The sequence below is a fragment of the Anarhichas minor genome, unplaced genomic scaffold (genome assembly GCF_050575085.1).
Source record: "Anarhichas minor isolate MPS153535 unplaced genomic scaffold, ASM5057508v1 ptg000030l, whole genome shotgun sequence".
Classification (NCBI taxonomy): domain Eukaryota; kingdom Metazoa; phylum Chordata; class Actinopteri; order Perciformes; family Anarhichadidae; genus Anarhichas; species Anarhichas minor.
The window spans coordinates 6,112,118-6,125,627 of record NW_027466476.1 but is presented as its reverse complement, the minus strand read 5'-3'; the positions used below and the strand labels follow the sequence as shown (position 1 = coordinate 6,125,627).

The 13,510-nt window shown below is 41.9% G+C and overlaps 1 protein-coding gene across 1 annotated transcript in view; it reads right to left on the bottom strand.

The window, feature by feature from the left end:
• sema4c (sema domain, immunoglobulin domain (Ig), transmembrane domain (TM) and short cytoplasmic domain, (semaphorin) 4C) overlaps window positions 1-9,283 on the bottom strand; it is a 35,704-nt gene extending 26,421 nt beyond the window's left edge. The window contains exon 1 of the mRNA XM_076104559.1: window positions 9,160-9,283. Coding sequence (XP_075960674.1) covers window positions 9,160-9,283 — 124 coding nt within the window. The remainder of the gene's footprint in view (window positions 1-9,159) is intronic.
• Window positions 9,284-13,510: the final 4,227 nt, after the last annotated feature.

Genomic DNA, 13,510 nt, shown 5'->3' with positions numbered 1-13,510 from the left:
CAAGTATACATGTTTTTTTTGAAGGGACAGTGTGTGAGTTTGAATTTATGTCTACATTTATGTAAACATCTGCAGGTTTAACACAAATCTTATTCGATGTTTTCACAGCAGTGGAGAATTGAATGCCAAAATAAAAGAGGCAACCCTCTGTTCTAATAATGACTGAGCAGAAAAGGAAAAAAAATCAATGTACTCCAAAGAACAAAGGATGCATATTATACAACTCGCCTTGCATTGAATATACAGCAGTGCAGCACACAACACTGTCCTTCCCCTGATTGTGAATCAGGTCTATATATACTGGATGGAAGATATTTGAAAACGGTTTAAAGCTTTTAGGACTGTCTTGAGAGTCTTTCCATCATTTCAAGGATTTTGTGTGTGTGTGTGTGTGTGTGTGTGTGTGTGTGTGTAAGAGTGGTTTAGGTTAAATTACAAGGCCTTTGATGCTTCTAGACAACAGTTTGTCGGAAGCAAAAGAAAAGAGGGAATATAAATAAACGAGCATGAATAAGGAATGGAGGGCAGAGACGAGGAGAGGCATAATGAGTCCAACAGATGAGGGGAAATACAAACAAAAGGGTAAATAGAAAGCCAGAACAGAAAGGGAGAATACAGATGATAGACAACTCAAAAGGCCCGACCGAGGTCAGTACCACTGGAAACAGAAATGATCAGCAATGTCTACAAAACCTCTCCACTGGCTGTGTGCGTGTTTGAGACTGTGATTAAAAAAAAGTATGAGCATTTCTGTACGCAAGTGGGTGGATTATATATTGCTGATAACACTACGCATATTTAAATGAAGAGATGTTTGGGATTTAAAAGGGAAAATGTTTAACACTATTTTCAGTCGAAGTTTGGAACAAATACATGGATGCATCATCCTAAAATGTTTGCTCATTGAGTAAGCTATTTGCCTATAGCTCTGGGCTAAACTTGACATTTCTTCTTTTGGATGGATTTCCTTCCTTTCCGACAGCCATTCTATTCCGTTCATTTCATTTCTACTCAAAGAGACCTGAAACATGCTTGAGAAAGATAAATCATCACAGTGAACCTTTTTTGCCAAAGACCAGTGACGCTTGACCTCCACCAGCAGCCGGTTAGCTTAGCTTGGCATAAAGACAGGAAGCAGGGGGGGAAACAGCCTGACTCTGTCCAAAGGTAACAAAGTCCACCATACCAGCACCCCTAAAGCTCCCAAATAAACATGTCATATCTCATTTGTTTAAGTGGAAAAAATGACAAGTTATGATATAGCTAAGCTCACTGGCAGCTGGCGGAATCTTCATATTTAGCGTACAGACATTGTAGAGTGTGCTATCAATCTTCTCATCCAGCTCTCGGCAAGAAAACCATTAAGCATATTTCCCAAAATATCAAACTATTTCTTTAAGCAAAGAAACAAGACCATTTGCAAAAATGTCTTACATTTAAACGTTTGCTTAAGAAAAAGTGCAAAAGTATTTAAAGCAAAAATGTCAAAAGTAAAAGTGCTCATAATGCAAAAAAAAGTCCCCTGCATGCCGTATATCATTATCTTTATATTATTCAGTTATTATTAGTGATGGAAAGATGATGATGTGTGTGTGAGCAGCTTGTTAATGTTCTAGCTTGTTGAGACAAAGCTTACACCTTTATACTGTTGTTTAGCTTATTCTTATTCTGGTGAGTTTATTTAGAAGATTATGATTAAACATATTATGTATAATCATAATCTTTAAAGTAAAGGTACATTTAGTGGAGTAAAAGGTCCAATATTTCCCTCTGAAATGTTGAAGCAGGACAACATAGAATGTAAGTATTTGAGGAAAGTTGCACTTGTACTACTTTTAACCAGAGTCAAAGACATTTCGTTGAACAGGACTGTTTGGAATAACATCTTCCGACTCGGGTCATGACAGAGTGTGAAGCCTTTGCTTGAGTGTCCTTGCATGCACCACACGGCAGAGTTGTCACCCAGTACCAGTTTATACAACTGCAGTATCATGCAACAATAATGCAACTGCAGACAAAACATTATCAAGAGGACTACACACCGCAGGCCTCCTGAAGCTAATCAAGCTGTGACACGATGTGACTCTTAGGAAAGCGGGCAACAACTTAGTTAATACTGGTAGCTTGGTGGTGACATCAACAGGTGGAACTCAGCAGAAAGACATTTCGGGTATGTGTATAATGTGCTTGCATGTGTTCATGCACGGGCACTCTTCCTTGTATGTAGGGTATCTCAGGGTCATGTCACAGCTGCACCATCCAGCTCAGCCCAAATCATACCAAGCCAAACCCAACAGAACTCCAATGTGGGGTTGAGGAGGAGGACGAGGTGGTGGGGGGGGGGACGCCTGTTGCTTCACGGCCGGCCTCGCCTCTGTAATCTGCCTCCATCAGCCTTCCAGCGGAGCTCCAGCCTCCCTCTCCCTGTCTCCTATAAATACATCCAGCCTCTGCATATAGCTCGCAACCGCCGAGCCACGCACTCACCAAACTATGATTAAAGGCCTATTTTAGGGAGAGCTTTGAAGCAGCGACAAACACCGAGCGAGAGGCAGAGACAGACAGACAGAGGAGGGAGAGACGTTGTGCAGCGCCCACACAAACATGCAGATATACCCGAGCGTGTGCACACACAGAGCCCCGTCAGATCCTCATCTGAGCAGGTACCCTCTTTGAAGGAAAAACAACAACAATATGCACACAAAGGCACACACACTCCCACGTGGATGCACAAGCTTTGTCTGCCGAACAGATGACAAGTTCACAGGAGAGTCAGGTGTACGACAGAATGAGAGCATGGATATAGAGAGACACAAGAAAGGGAAAGATATACATGCCCGTACGAGCTAGATCGGCAATAATACCTTTCCGTCAACTGTGCAGTGAATTTAGGTCATTATGGATGATCTGCCATTGTAAAATAAGAATAAATGAGATTGATAGGATTATTCAACACAAGGAATTCATGTACTTAAGTCGCTTGTGACTGGATCAATATGCCATAAAGAATAATAGCAAGTACACTGACGAAAGTGCATGTTTTTAAGCCAAATAATTACTAGTCTCTGCATGGCTTATATGTGTAAGCTGTTGTTTGTCGATTATGGAGCGTTTGTATTTCCCTATTACAGTTTTTCACAAACAGTCATGGCAATGTGGAGCGATTGAATTCAGCCAAATTGGTAGAGCGAGATGAAGGGATGGGAGAGTGGGAGGAGAGGAAGTGGTAAAAGTGGATTAAACACAAGGACGGAACAAGTGAGCCCAGTGGGGGGATGGTTTTCGAAGGGGGGGGGTTTGGAAGTTGGAAGATGAAAGCGGAAGGGGGGGGGTTGAAACAGCCGAGCTCGATGGGGGGGTCGCTATTGCAGCCCACAACAAGCTGAACAAATCATCAAGAGCTGGTTGATGCCACAAAGTGAGGTTTTTCCACTCCAGCGTCATGGTGTAGCATGTATGACTGGTACAGCAGCGGGCACCAGCTGGGGAGACTCAGGCCTTTTGGTACAGTGTTGTGGTGATGACACACACACACACACCCAAAGAGAGATAGGCGGATGCTTGTGGAGCTCAACGGGTGTAGCATTGGCACTGCTGTAGTTTGGGAATTTGATTCACTGAACTATTTACATTTGTTGTTTCAGAAGAACAGTGAATTGCGTCCTCAAACTGGAGACACTCCAGGCTGGGGTTTGAATCACCAAACCCTAAAAAGCTTGCGATTTAAGACAAAGCCTGTTCTACCACCTAAATCAGTAGATTTCTGTCCAGCTGAGTACTTATGACTCAGTACCGCCCCTTTTGAATGAAAGGTACTCATGGTGTAGTTATTCTGCGCACAGGGCAAAATAGAAATTTCCTGCTTTTAACAATCAGTGGAGGAGGCAAACGTGTGCAGCTATGTGAGTCACAACATGTGGTCTTGTTCATTCAGAAAGCTACTCGGCACAGTAGATTCCTGCTTGTGCCTCAAATTAATTATTCCTGCACATGATTTGTTTCCCCATATGCTGCATGAACAGGTTAACCTTCCCTCCAGGCTGTTGATTTGTTTCTTTTAACGTCAATTCAAGAACTAAATGAATGCATCAAATAATTTAGTCCATAAAATAGCTACAAAAAAACAATCACAAACTGTTCAAATTGCTTGTTTTTTTCCCCAACCAACAGTCAAAAACCCAAACATATTCAATTTACAAAATACAAAAGTTAGAATGTGTCGGTCAAATGCTGCTTCACATGTGATAAACAAAATTCAGCTGTTATCACATGTCAAATGTCAAAAATTACGCTTTTGAGTTACGGATAGGGATTATGAGCGGCAGTGATTTTTTTATTATAATGTCAACGGGGCACTGCTACTACAAGAAGGTGCTTCGGATAAGAGCAGCCTTCGAGTGGCATTTTCATTTTAATCCACATGCCCACTTGCTCACACATCAGGTTTCACAGAGTCAGTGTGACAACAGAGAGAGTGCTCCAGCTCCTGACATCTGGTCCCGGCTGTTAATCTTCCCTGACCAATCAGCACAGGGTCAGGGGATGAGTGACACTCAAAGCAGATAAAAAGCGGTGATGAATCTCCTTCTTCCATCCCTCCCTTCCTCTCCTCCATTTATCCTCCCAGTCACGCACAGCCCTCTCTCTGCCTGGCTCTCAACCGCTCATTATTGTAATTGGAGGGTTTGGGGAGATACGGCAGAGAGAAAGAAAGAAAGGGAAAAAAGAAAGGTAGAGAGAGAGAGAGAGAGAGGGAGAGAGAGAGAGAGAGGTTTTTGGAGGTCAGAGGCCCGGCCCTTTTCCACTCTCTTTCTGCTCAGTTATTTCTCTCCCGCCATCTCTGATTCTATCCTTCTTTTTCTAAACCAGGAGAGCATTTGCTAAACTTTTCTTTAAAGATGCATGTGCTGCATCAAAGCTGGCTAGATTTTCAATCAACATATCAAGTTTCTAAGGGCTCTATTTCTCCTTCTCTCTTCACCTCCCTCTTTCTCTTCTCTCTCTCTCATTCTTTCCTCCTTTCTTTGTTTAACCACAGCTGCTGCATTTTGCCATAGTTTCAGCTTACTGGCCTCTGTCTTTGGGCTGGGTTAAGGAGTGTTTGTGTGGTTGAGTGTATGAACCCAACAGGAGGAAGCCAGAAAGAGAGAAGGACAGAGAAAAAGAGAGAGGAGGAGTGGGAGAAGACAGCGCTGCTATTAGCTGGAGTGTTTTCTGTCGTCAAAAGGCCAGGTTAAGTGCGTGAAAGCAGCTTAAAACAACATAATGGATGCTCCAATCAGCTGTGACCAATTAAGTAAGAAACAGGAGGGAAAAGACTAGAACAGGTCAGTCTAAGAGACAGAATGGAAAAGAAAGACAACAAGTCAGAAAGAAGAACTTTTACCTTTTTTCTTATTGCCAACAAATCCTATGAAAAGAAGCAACAATGAATTGATCCTTGCAGGGGTGTAGACCTGAGTTATAGGACTTTGACTCAAGTCAGGCTTTTTTTTGTAAATGTGGAAAAACCCTCTAAAATAGGCAATATGCTCCTTTCCCAATTTTCGGTAGGAGTATACCTTTCTGTCTTTTTTTTCTGGTGTGATGTAACGATCGCTCCGGAAAACAGGGTCAATAAACTTCCAGGGAAAATCTTACAGTCGTTACTTCAGCCTCTCCTTCAAACTCTCAAACTAGAGTTGGTGATTGTTGGAACAGTGGAAAGATAAACAAAGACGTTTTCGATTCATTTCATTTTGTATCTGTTGCGTTTGCAAGAAATGCGTTCTACGACTATTACCGAGGTAGAATTGCTGTTGTCTGACTGGAGTGTGGTGCTATGAGGAGAGCATTTGAGTCTTTTCCTGGCATTTGTTGCCACTAAGAGAGCAATGATTTAACATCAGCCTTTTCCTTTAACATTAAGTGAAAAAGTGTGGATGAGAGGACCTTTAGCAAAACAATTATTACAGAGAAACTTGTACAAAATGAACATAAATTTGAAATACAAAGCACATAAATGTGAAAAGAAATCAAGATACATGCACTATGTCAGTAATTAGAAAAGAAAAGTATGCAAATTTATAGAGCTCATTAGCAGCTCTATGAGGGCCATACATAATGTGTGTACATAAAATGTCTCATTAGGAGCCAACTGTTATGTTTTCCTCCTCAATAACTGTGACATGTGGGTGGCGAAGAATAACAACAACCTAAAATTCAAAATGTCAAAATGTGACTTTTAAAGAATAAAAGGTGGAGAAATAGAGAGAGAGATAGAGAAGATGATTGTATTTCTTCTTCTGCAACCTCGTGTAAGCCTCATGTAATTGCTGGGTGGGGGTGCTGGTGTTGGGGGAGGGGGGTAAATATTATCTCTTCAACCATCTCTGCCCCAGCATAACCCAGCCAACACACACACACACACACATACACACACACACACACACACACACACGCACACACACACTCCTGCACGGTCCGGAGCTCCAAATCCCTCAGACTGCCAGCCTAAGCAGTACACACACTCACACACACATAAAAACAAAGGGGGATTAGACTGATAGACACACAGCTACACACACACACACACACACACACACACACATAAAAACAAAGGGGGATTAGACTGATAGACACACAGCTACACACACACACACACACACACACACACACACACACACACACACACACACACACACACACACACACACACACACACACACACACTCTCTCTCTCTCTCTCTACACAAATAGGTATAAACACACACGCCCTCTGTGCCCCCACATTTTCTCTCACTCTGGTTTTTCATCGCTTGTCTTCTTATCTCTGTCTTGTAAACTCACACTGCATGCAAACAGCAGCTCACACACACACACACGTTAATATGGAAGCTGTGTGTCTGTGCAGGGAGATGCCTGATGTAAAATGAAGCACAGGGCAAATGGCCTGCTGAGAGTGTGTGTGTGTGTGTGTGTGTGTGTGTGTGTGTGTGTGTGTGTATTTTCCTTTCTCTGTCGTTCCACTGAAGCTACTTTCTGTCCTTTTAAGGCAGTTAGTGAGTGGCCTCTCTCTCCCAGTCTTTCTCTATGTCTCTCCTCCTTTCTGAATCTCTTGCTTTCCTTCCATGATATCGCTCTCTTCTCTCTTCTCATTTCTCCCCTCCAATCCTTCCTTCCCTCCCTCCCTCTTTCTGCAGCTTTGTTTTTCCATTTCGTCTCTCTCCTATCTCCTCCTCAGCACCGTGGCAAGAACCCATCCATATAAGTCATTTTACCCAGTATTGAGCCTGAAAATCAAATTTTTCTTCAACCAAGTGGAGAAATCTGTCAACGGGTAAGATAATCCCACTTGTTTCCAATGCAAATCAATTTACGTCAAGAATCCTTCTGCACTCAAGTGTCGTACTCGAATCAAGTATGAGAAGCGTTTCATGACAAGGCTTTTATTTCGAAGACATTAATGACAAAAAAAAGTTGAAGCTGCACAAGAAGCGAAGGGAAGTTATCTCATCTCTACAGACAGATTTATTCACCATTTTTTTCCAGAAAGATACTGAATATTAGATACTTTTTGGAAATGTATTTTTTTTTTTGCTCCTTCCATGTGTGTGCAGCTGTCCCAGTTTGCCCTGTCTGGCGTGTCCTTACCACAAGTGTGTTCTGGCCAAAGTGCAGCAGGGCCACTCTGCCAACGTTGGCTCACACTGGAGCATTTCCCCAGAATGTATCGTCATCCTATCGATTGTTTCCCCCCCTCCCCCGACATCCTCTGTCCTTACATCCCAACACAATGCCAGTGATGACTGCATGGAGGGATGAGAGGAAGGAGGATGGCTGTAGGGGGGGGGGGGGGGGGGGGGGGGGGGGCGTGATAGCGGCATGAGAAAGCTGCATTTGAAATATCTCCACACCCCACCGCTACCCAGCACCATTCTCCTCAAGAGCGGCTGAAATCTGAGCTCTTTGTGAAAACGCCATAAGAGCATTACGAGTTCATACGATGAGCCGCAGCATACAAAGCAAAGAAGGGGAGGGGAGGGATAAAAGGCAAACAGAAAAAGGAGGAAGGGAAGGGAAAGGAGAGATAGATATGGGATGAAAGGTGGAATAGGTGGTACACAGAGGTGAGAAAATGTATCTTTTTTTAATCCCATATATTGTTTCCTCCCTCTTAATACAATTTCCATAATCCCCAAGTGATAGAATGCAGTACTTCTCCTTTGAGGGATTAAAAAAAAGACATTTTCTCAGCTTGCAACAATTGGCATTGTTCAGTGAAGACAGTCGGGTTTGGCTGCAGAGGAGGGCCGAGATAAAGAGTGCAAATGCAGTTGAGCGCTAGGATTAGACTGATGTATTGTTTTACTGGGGGTCGATCTCTTTACAAAATCTGAAAGCATCCACCTCTGATTTAATGCAAAATCCTCCCCGGTAGTTGTAACGGAATACATTTTTGCAATTACTGGTTTTGTATCGGATGTCTGACCAGATAAATCGTTCCAGGGCCAACTTGGAGGATTCCTCCAACAGCTGTCAGTCCTTTAAATCCGTCTTAAGGTCTGGCTTCAGTGGATTTGGTCGAGGCAAGGAAAGTAAATATGCATTCGTGTTTTGTGTCAGGTTCAACTTTGGTGAGCTTTGACATGCAAATTTGGATGTTCACCAATAGTATTAAACTTTGAGAAAGCTGAAGATGGAAGCTCTGTACGCCAGCTGCTGTGTTGCTCTGTGTACTTTTATTTACAACCCCTCTGTCTGACTATAAACTGCTCCAAAAAGGAGGAATAGTTTGAGACAGTTAATCAGACTGTAAGGAAAGAGAAGTCAGTGGTACAAATACATTAAACAAACTGTGTCAACTTGTTGTCCCATTACCAAACAAGCCTACAAGCTTGTAACGGACAGCTGAGCCCAGCAATGGCCCCAACGGTACGAAGAAAATAGAACGAAGCTTAGAGTCCTACGAGTGCTACCTTATTCCCGGATAGCTGGTGTTCCAGCGGTTAGTATGCCAGCTACAATAGTTCACCATCTAGCCCTGCGAGTAATCACTAATTAACCAAGCTTCTAGAATCACATAGTTCCCTTCGTCCTTAAAGACATGGTCAAATAAATAAATATAACTTCTAACTGTGTGTCACTGTGTTAATTGTTTAATCTCTTAATCTCACTCACCCTGGTATCGAACAGTCTTGCGTGGTGTTGGGTTCCAGTTGAGACCCAGCGACTTCTCCCATCCAACCAGAAACACCAGGAGCAAGACCTTCGTCCCGCCCATAGCTCCCATATCAGCTCCCATTCGTTGGAACTGGCGTTGTGTGATGGATCGGGGGATAAATCAGTCGATGAGAGGGACTGGAGAGCGGCCCAGCTCCTGGCAGCCTGCCGGGAGAAAAAACAACAACACATCAGCAGGAAGCAGCAATTCACTTCTTTTATTGGCTTGGTTGTTTATCAGAAACTATTTTGTCAGAACAACTTGCATGTTTTTCAAAAAGCCACACAGAATACGGTTCACACATTCAAGCTGCACTGAAAGATAAATTTGTCCCTTTGAAAACATGTACTATAAAATTTCACATGGCCATCAAAATCCACAATAACGTAAAACAGAAATGAGTTATGCAAATCATTAAAGCCAATAAGGACATAGCTGCAATCAGTGTATGTGCCTCTGTGTGTGTGTGTGTGTGTGTGTGTGTGTGTGTGTGTGTGTGTGTCTGCCAACAAAAACAAACAAAACATTTTAATGACTTTTGGCCGGGGGTTATGCAGGAAAGTTTTCTCTGGCCCTCCCTCACTCTGAGCGATAATCCAGCTATCGGCGCTCAAAAAGCTCAGAAATAGCTTATCGCCGCGCTCTTGTCAAGCCAATTCAGCAGCAGTATATTAAACTGGGGCTGAGTTATCAAAGTTAATTGGCGCTGGCAATGCATCAAACGCCAACGTGTTGGGAAATGAATGTCGAGGCAAGGACAATCCAATAGCGCTGTGTTGTAAATGAATTGGTTTATACCTAATGAACATGTCAAGTGTGCGGCTACAGAGTGGCAATAGAGTCCAATAACAGCACAGGATGATTGACTTGTTACGGTGCTGCAGGTGAGACTGATGCGCAGGGCGAGAAGAGGAATTTCACGTTAAAATAGTACTAACACGGATATAATGACACACAATCAAGTTTTTTTTTGTTATATGCTTGTGAGGACATGGCAACCCTTAAACTTTTAATGTATGTCACATTATCATTTTGTATGACCTCAGGGACATCAATTAGTGGCATTATGTGTTAATTCAAGATGAAACATGTCACTTGTCAAATCAACCATGAACAGCCTGAGATAGAGTAATTCATTTTCATTAGCAGTAAATATAGTTTTTAATTAAGTCGGACTGGTGCCATCCGTAGATATCCTGCAGCCACCTGTGCTGACAAACATCCTCGATCAATGATGACAAGTAGGAGATTAAGAAAAAAAATCTATAATTATTCTTCAGTGACTGCTCGTGAACGGTCATATTTATAAAACAATTTATACTGATTTATTGGGGGTTGAAATTACAAAAAAAAAAAAAGTCTCCCTTTTCTCATTGGAATTTATTTGTGTTGCTCACAACAGTGAAATGCAACACCAACATCCAGATCCTGTCCCTGGTAAAGGCTTCAGTTTGCTTCAAACAAACTAGGTTTTACAACGTGTCATTTAAGGACAAAGTGTTTGTGCCTATTCTAAATGACCAAAGGTAATGTGTTAACCTCCTCCTGGCTGCATTCCTGATCCCTCTGTGTCTTTTGCATGTCTTTGTAGTCTCCCAACGCAATCAAAAGTACAAATACGGAGCGCAATCTCCCCTCAAAGGCATTCATGGTGTTGCACTTGAAAAAGACACCATACGATTGTGCCATTAGAAATTGGGCTTCAAAAACTGTTCCATTATCTGAAAAGCACTTTGTTTGAAGCATATTAAACATATGCGTCACATATGAACTTTCTTTCTTGGTAGAAAGTAGTTCTAATCTAATAGCACCTGCATGGGACACTGTGGGCAAAATAATGACACACATGTAACACAAGTTACATTTAAATGCCATTTTAAAATGCTGTGAGTACAAGAACATTCAGTTTGCTTCTGTTTTATTCAAATGGCAGCAGAAATCTCAGATATATGTATATGTCAAAACCTCAGTGCTCAAATTATCTGCATGACTATATAGCACTGGGAGTGGTGAAATTAAGTATTTTTTCTAAAAGTGGGTTTAATTTAAATGTAAAGGTGACCTATAGTAAGCCCACTGCGTCTCCAACTCACGGACCACAATCTAAACCGAGTCTAATTACTCTGACCATAATACTAAACCAATTACTGAACTTTAACCTAAGCACTGCAGAAATAAAGCATGATGGATCGTTCTTAATGTTTGCATTCTATTGAGGACCAAATATCCTCATAATAATTGAAAAACTGAGTTACACGAACACACACACACACACACGCAGGCAGAAATGCACACACACCATTGCTAAAATTTCCCCTCTGCACCTGCTGCTGCATATCAGCGAGTGAAATGACGCCTTCGATGATGCACATTCATTGGAGATGGGAATACATTGACTTTTAAACAGACACAAAATGTCAAACTGTATTTACCTTAACCCAGAACAAAGACAGAGAATACCTCTGTACTTGTAGCACATTTTATGTCTCCGACTCCCTCTCCCTCACCTATTCCCACAAGTGAATACTAAATTCCAGTGCTGGCAAAAACCCCCCCCAAAAAAAAACAAACACTTGGCCTATTTGGTGGATTGGCAGGAGAGGTAATTGAGATTTGGAGATGTGTGTGTGTGTGTGTGTGTGTGTGTGTGTTTGTGTGCCAACGTCCAACCAATGTGACTGTTATTGATTCGACTTTTGATAGGAAAATAAGAAGATGCTGAAAGAAGAAGAAAAACAACACCTCCCAGACTCCCTCCAACCCCAGATCAGATCATAGCGACGTGCGGTTAAGAGAGCGTGCTTAAATGCTTGGTTTGGGTGAAAGCACTTCAAGCCTTGCAGTGCCGAATACCAGCTTCATTGGATCGATGCTGGAGGCCTCGCCGGCCAACGCTTGAGTGAGCTGAGATTGAGATTGAGATTGAAAGGTGGGAAGGGAGGGAGTGAGGAACGGAGAAAGGGATGAAGGGTTGAAAGAATGACAGAATTGGAGGGGAGAGTTACAGAGAAAGAAAAGAACAAAAACATGTTGAAGGAGGCTTACAGGCTTACTTTTTTTTTTTTTATCCCTTTCATCTCTGTACTGAGAGGTAACCAAGTGAAGTGGGCATCCTGTAGGCCGGATTAAGAGAAGAGGCAGCATGTAAACTCTACAGAGGAAGATGAGGAGGAAGAGGATAGCGGGGAAAACAGAGAAACAAGGCGTCTGTCTGAGAAAAAATCTTCAATGTAAACATTGCTATCATTTCCTCTTCCTCTGCTTTCTGTCTCTCTCTGCTTTTCTTTAATTCCGTCTCCCTCTCTTTCCTTTTCTCTGCAAGTCGTACAGCTCAAGTGTTTGTCACTATCAATATTGCCAAAGCGTTAAACTAAATCCAGGAAATAATGGTTTATAAAATCCTTGTGAAATATCATTAATATAGGACTACTTTAAAATATTGTCTGTCGAGGATGTTCTCTTTTCAACTCGTGCATGCCGAGGAAACCCTCATTGACCAAAACAGCAAAAAGTGGATTTAAAGAAAGGTCATCGTGGCCTACTTATCTGTAGACTCGTTGACGTGTCTACTTGAACTGTAGAGCCAGTTACAGCATGGGGTTAACAGGAGAGCCTTCATAGATACCTTCGTTGCAGCTTTCAGCATCAGGCCGTATTGCACAAGGATCACTTCAAAATAAATCTTCAGAATTCTTTAAGGTAATTGATTTTCTGGATTGCAGTCGGAATGTGATTTCAAAAAATAGAACAAAATAGTTTCTAAAATATATTTGTAACCCTAGCTTTAACTCAGGTTACATTATTGGACTGGAGAAATAGTAGATAATGAATAAAGAACAGCTCAATGCCAGTGGCGTAAAACGACATAATTTTACATAATAAATGTCGACTGAAATGTATCCGTTGTATTTGACAAAAACAACTCATACCCACAGGCAGTGTGGTCCATAAGCAGATTATTTACTATCCTTTACTTTAAAGTAAAAGTAGCAATAATACATTAAATGAATAAAGTACTTGGTTTCAAGTAAAAGTCATGCATTTCAAAATTGTACTTGAGTAGAACTGTACAAACCATTTAAAAACCAACAAAGAAATATTCTCCAGTTGAGTGGGATTCATTTAGCTGCTTTGATAGCATGTAGCAGAGGGATTCCACACAGTGCCAATACAGGAAATTGAGCCATTCAACACAGAGCAATAACTCAGTCAACTAAGAACAGATGATTGCTGAATTGTTTTCCATTGAGTGTTGTTGACTACTTCTCTTCACTTGTCACCGGTGTGCTGCTAAAATTGCACGATGAA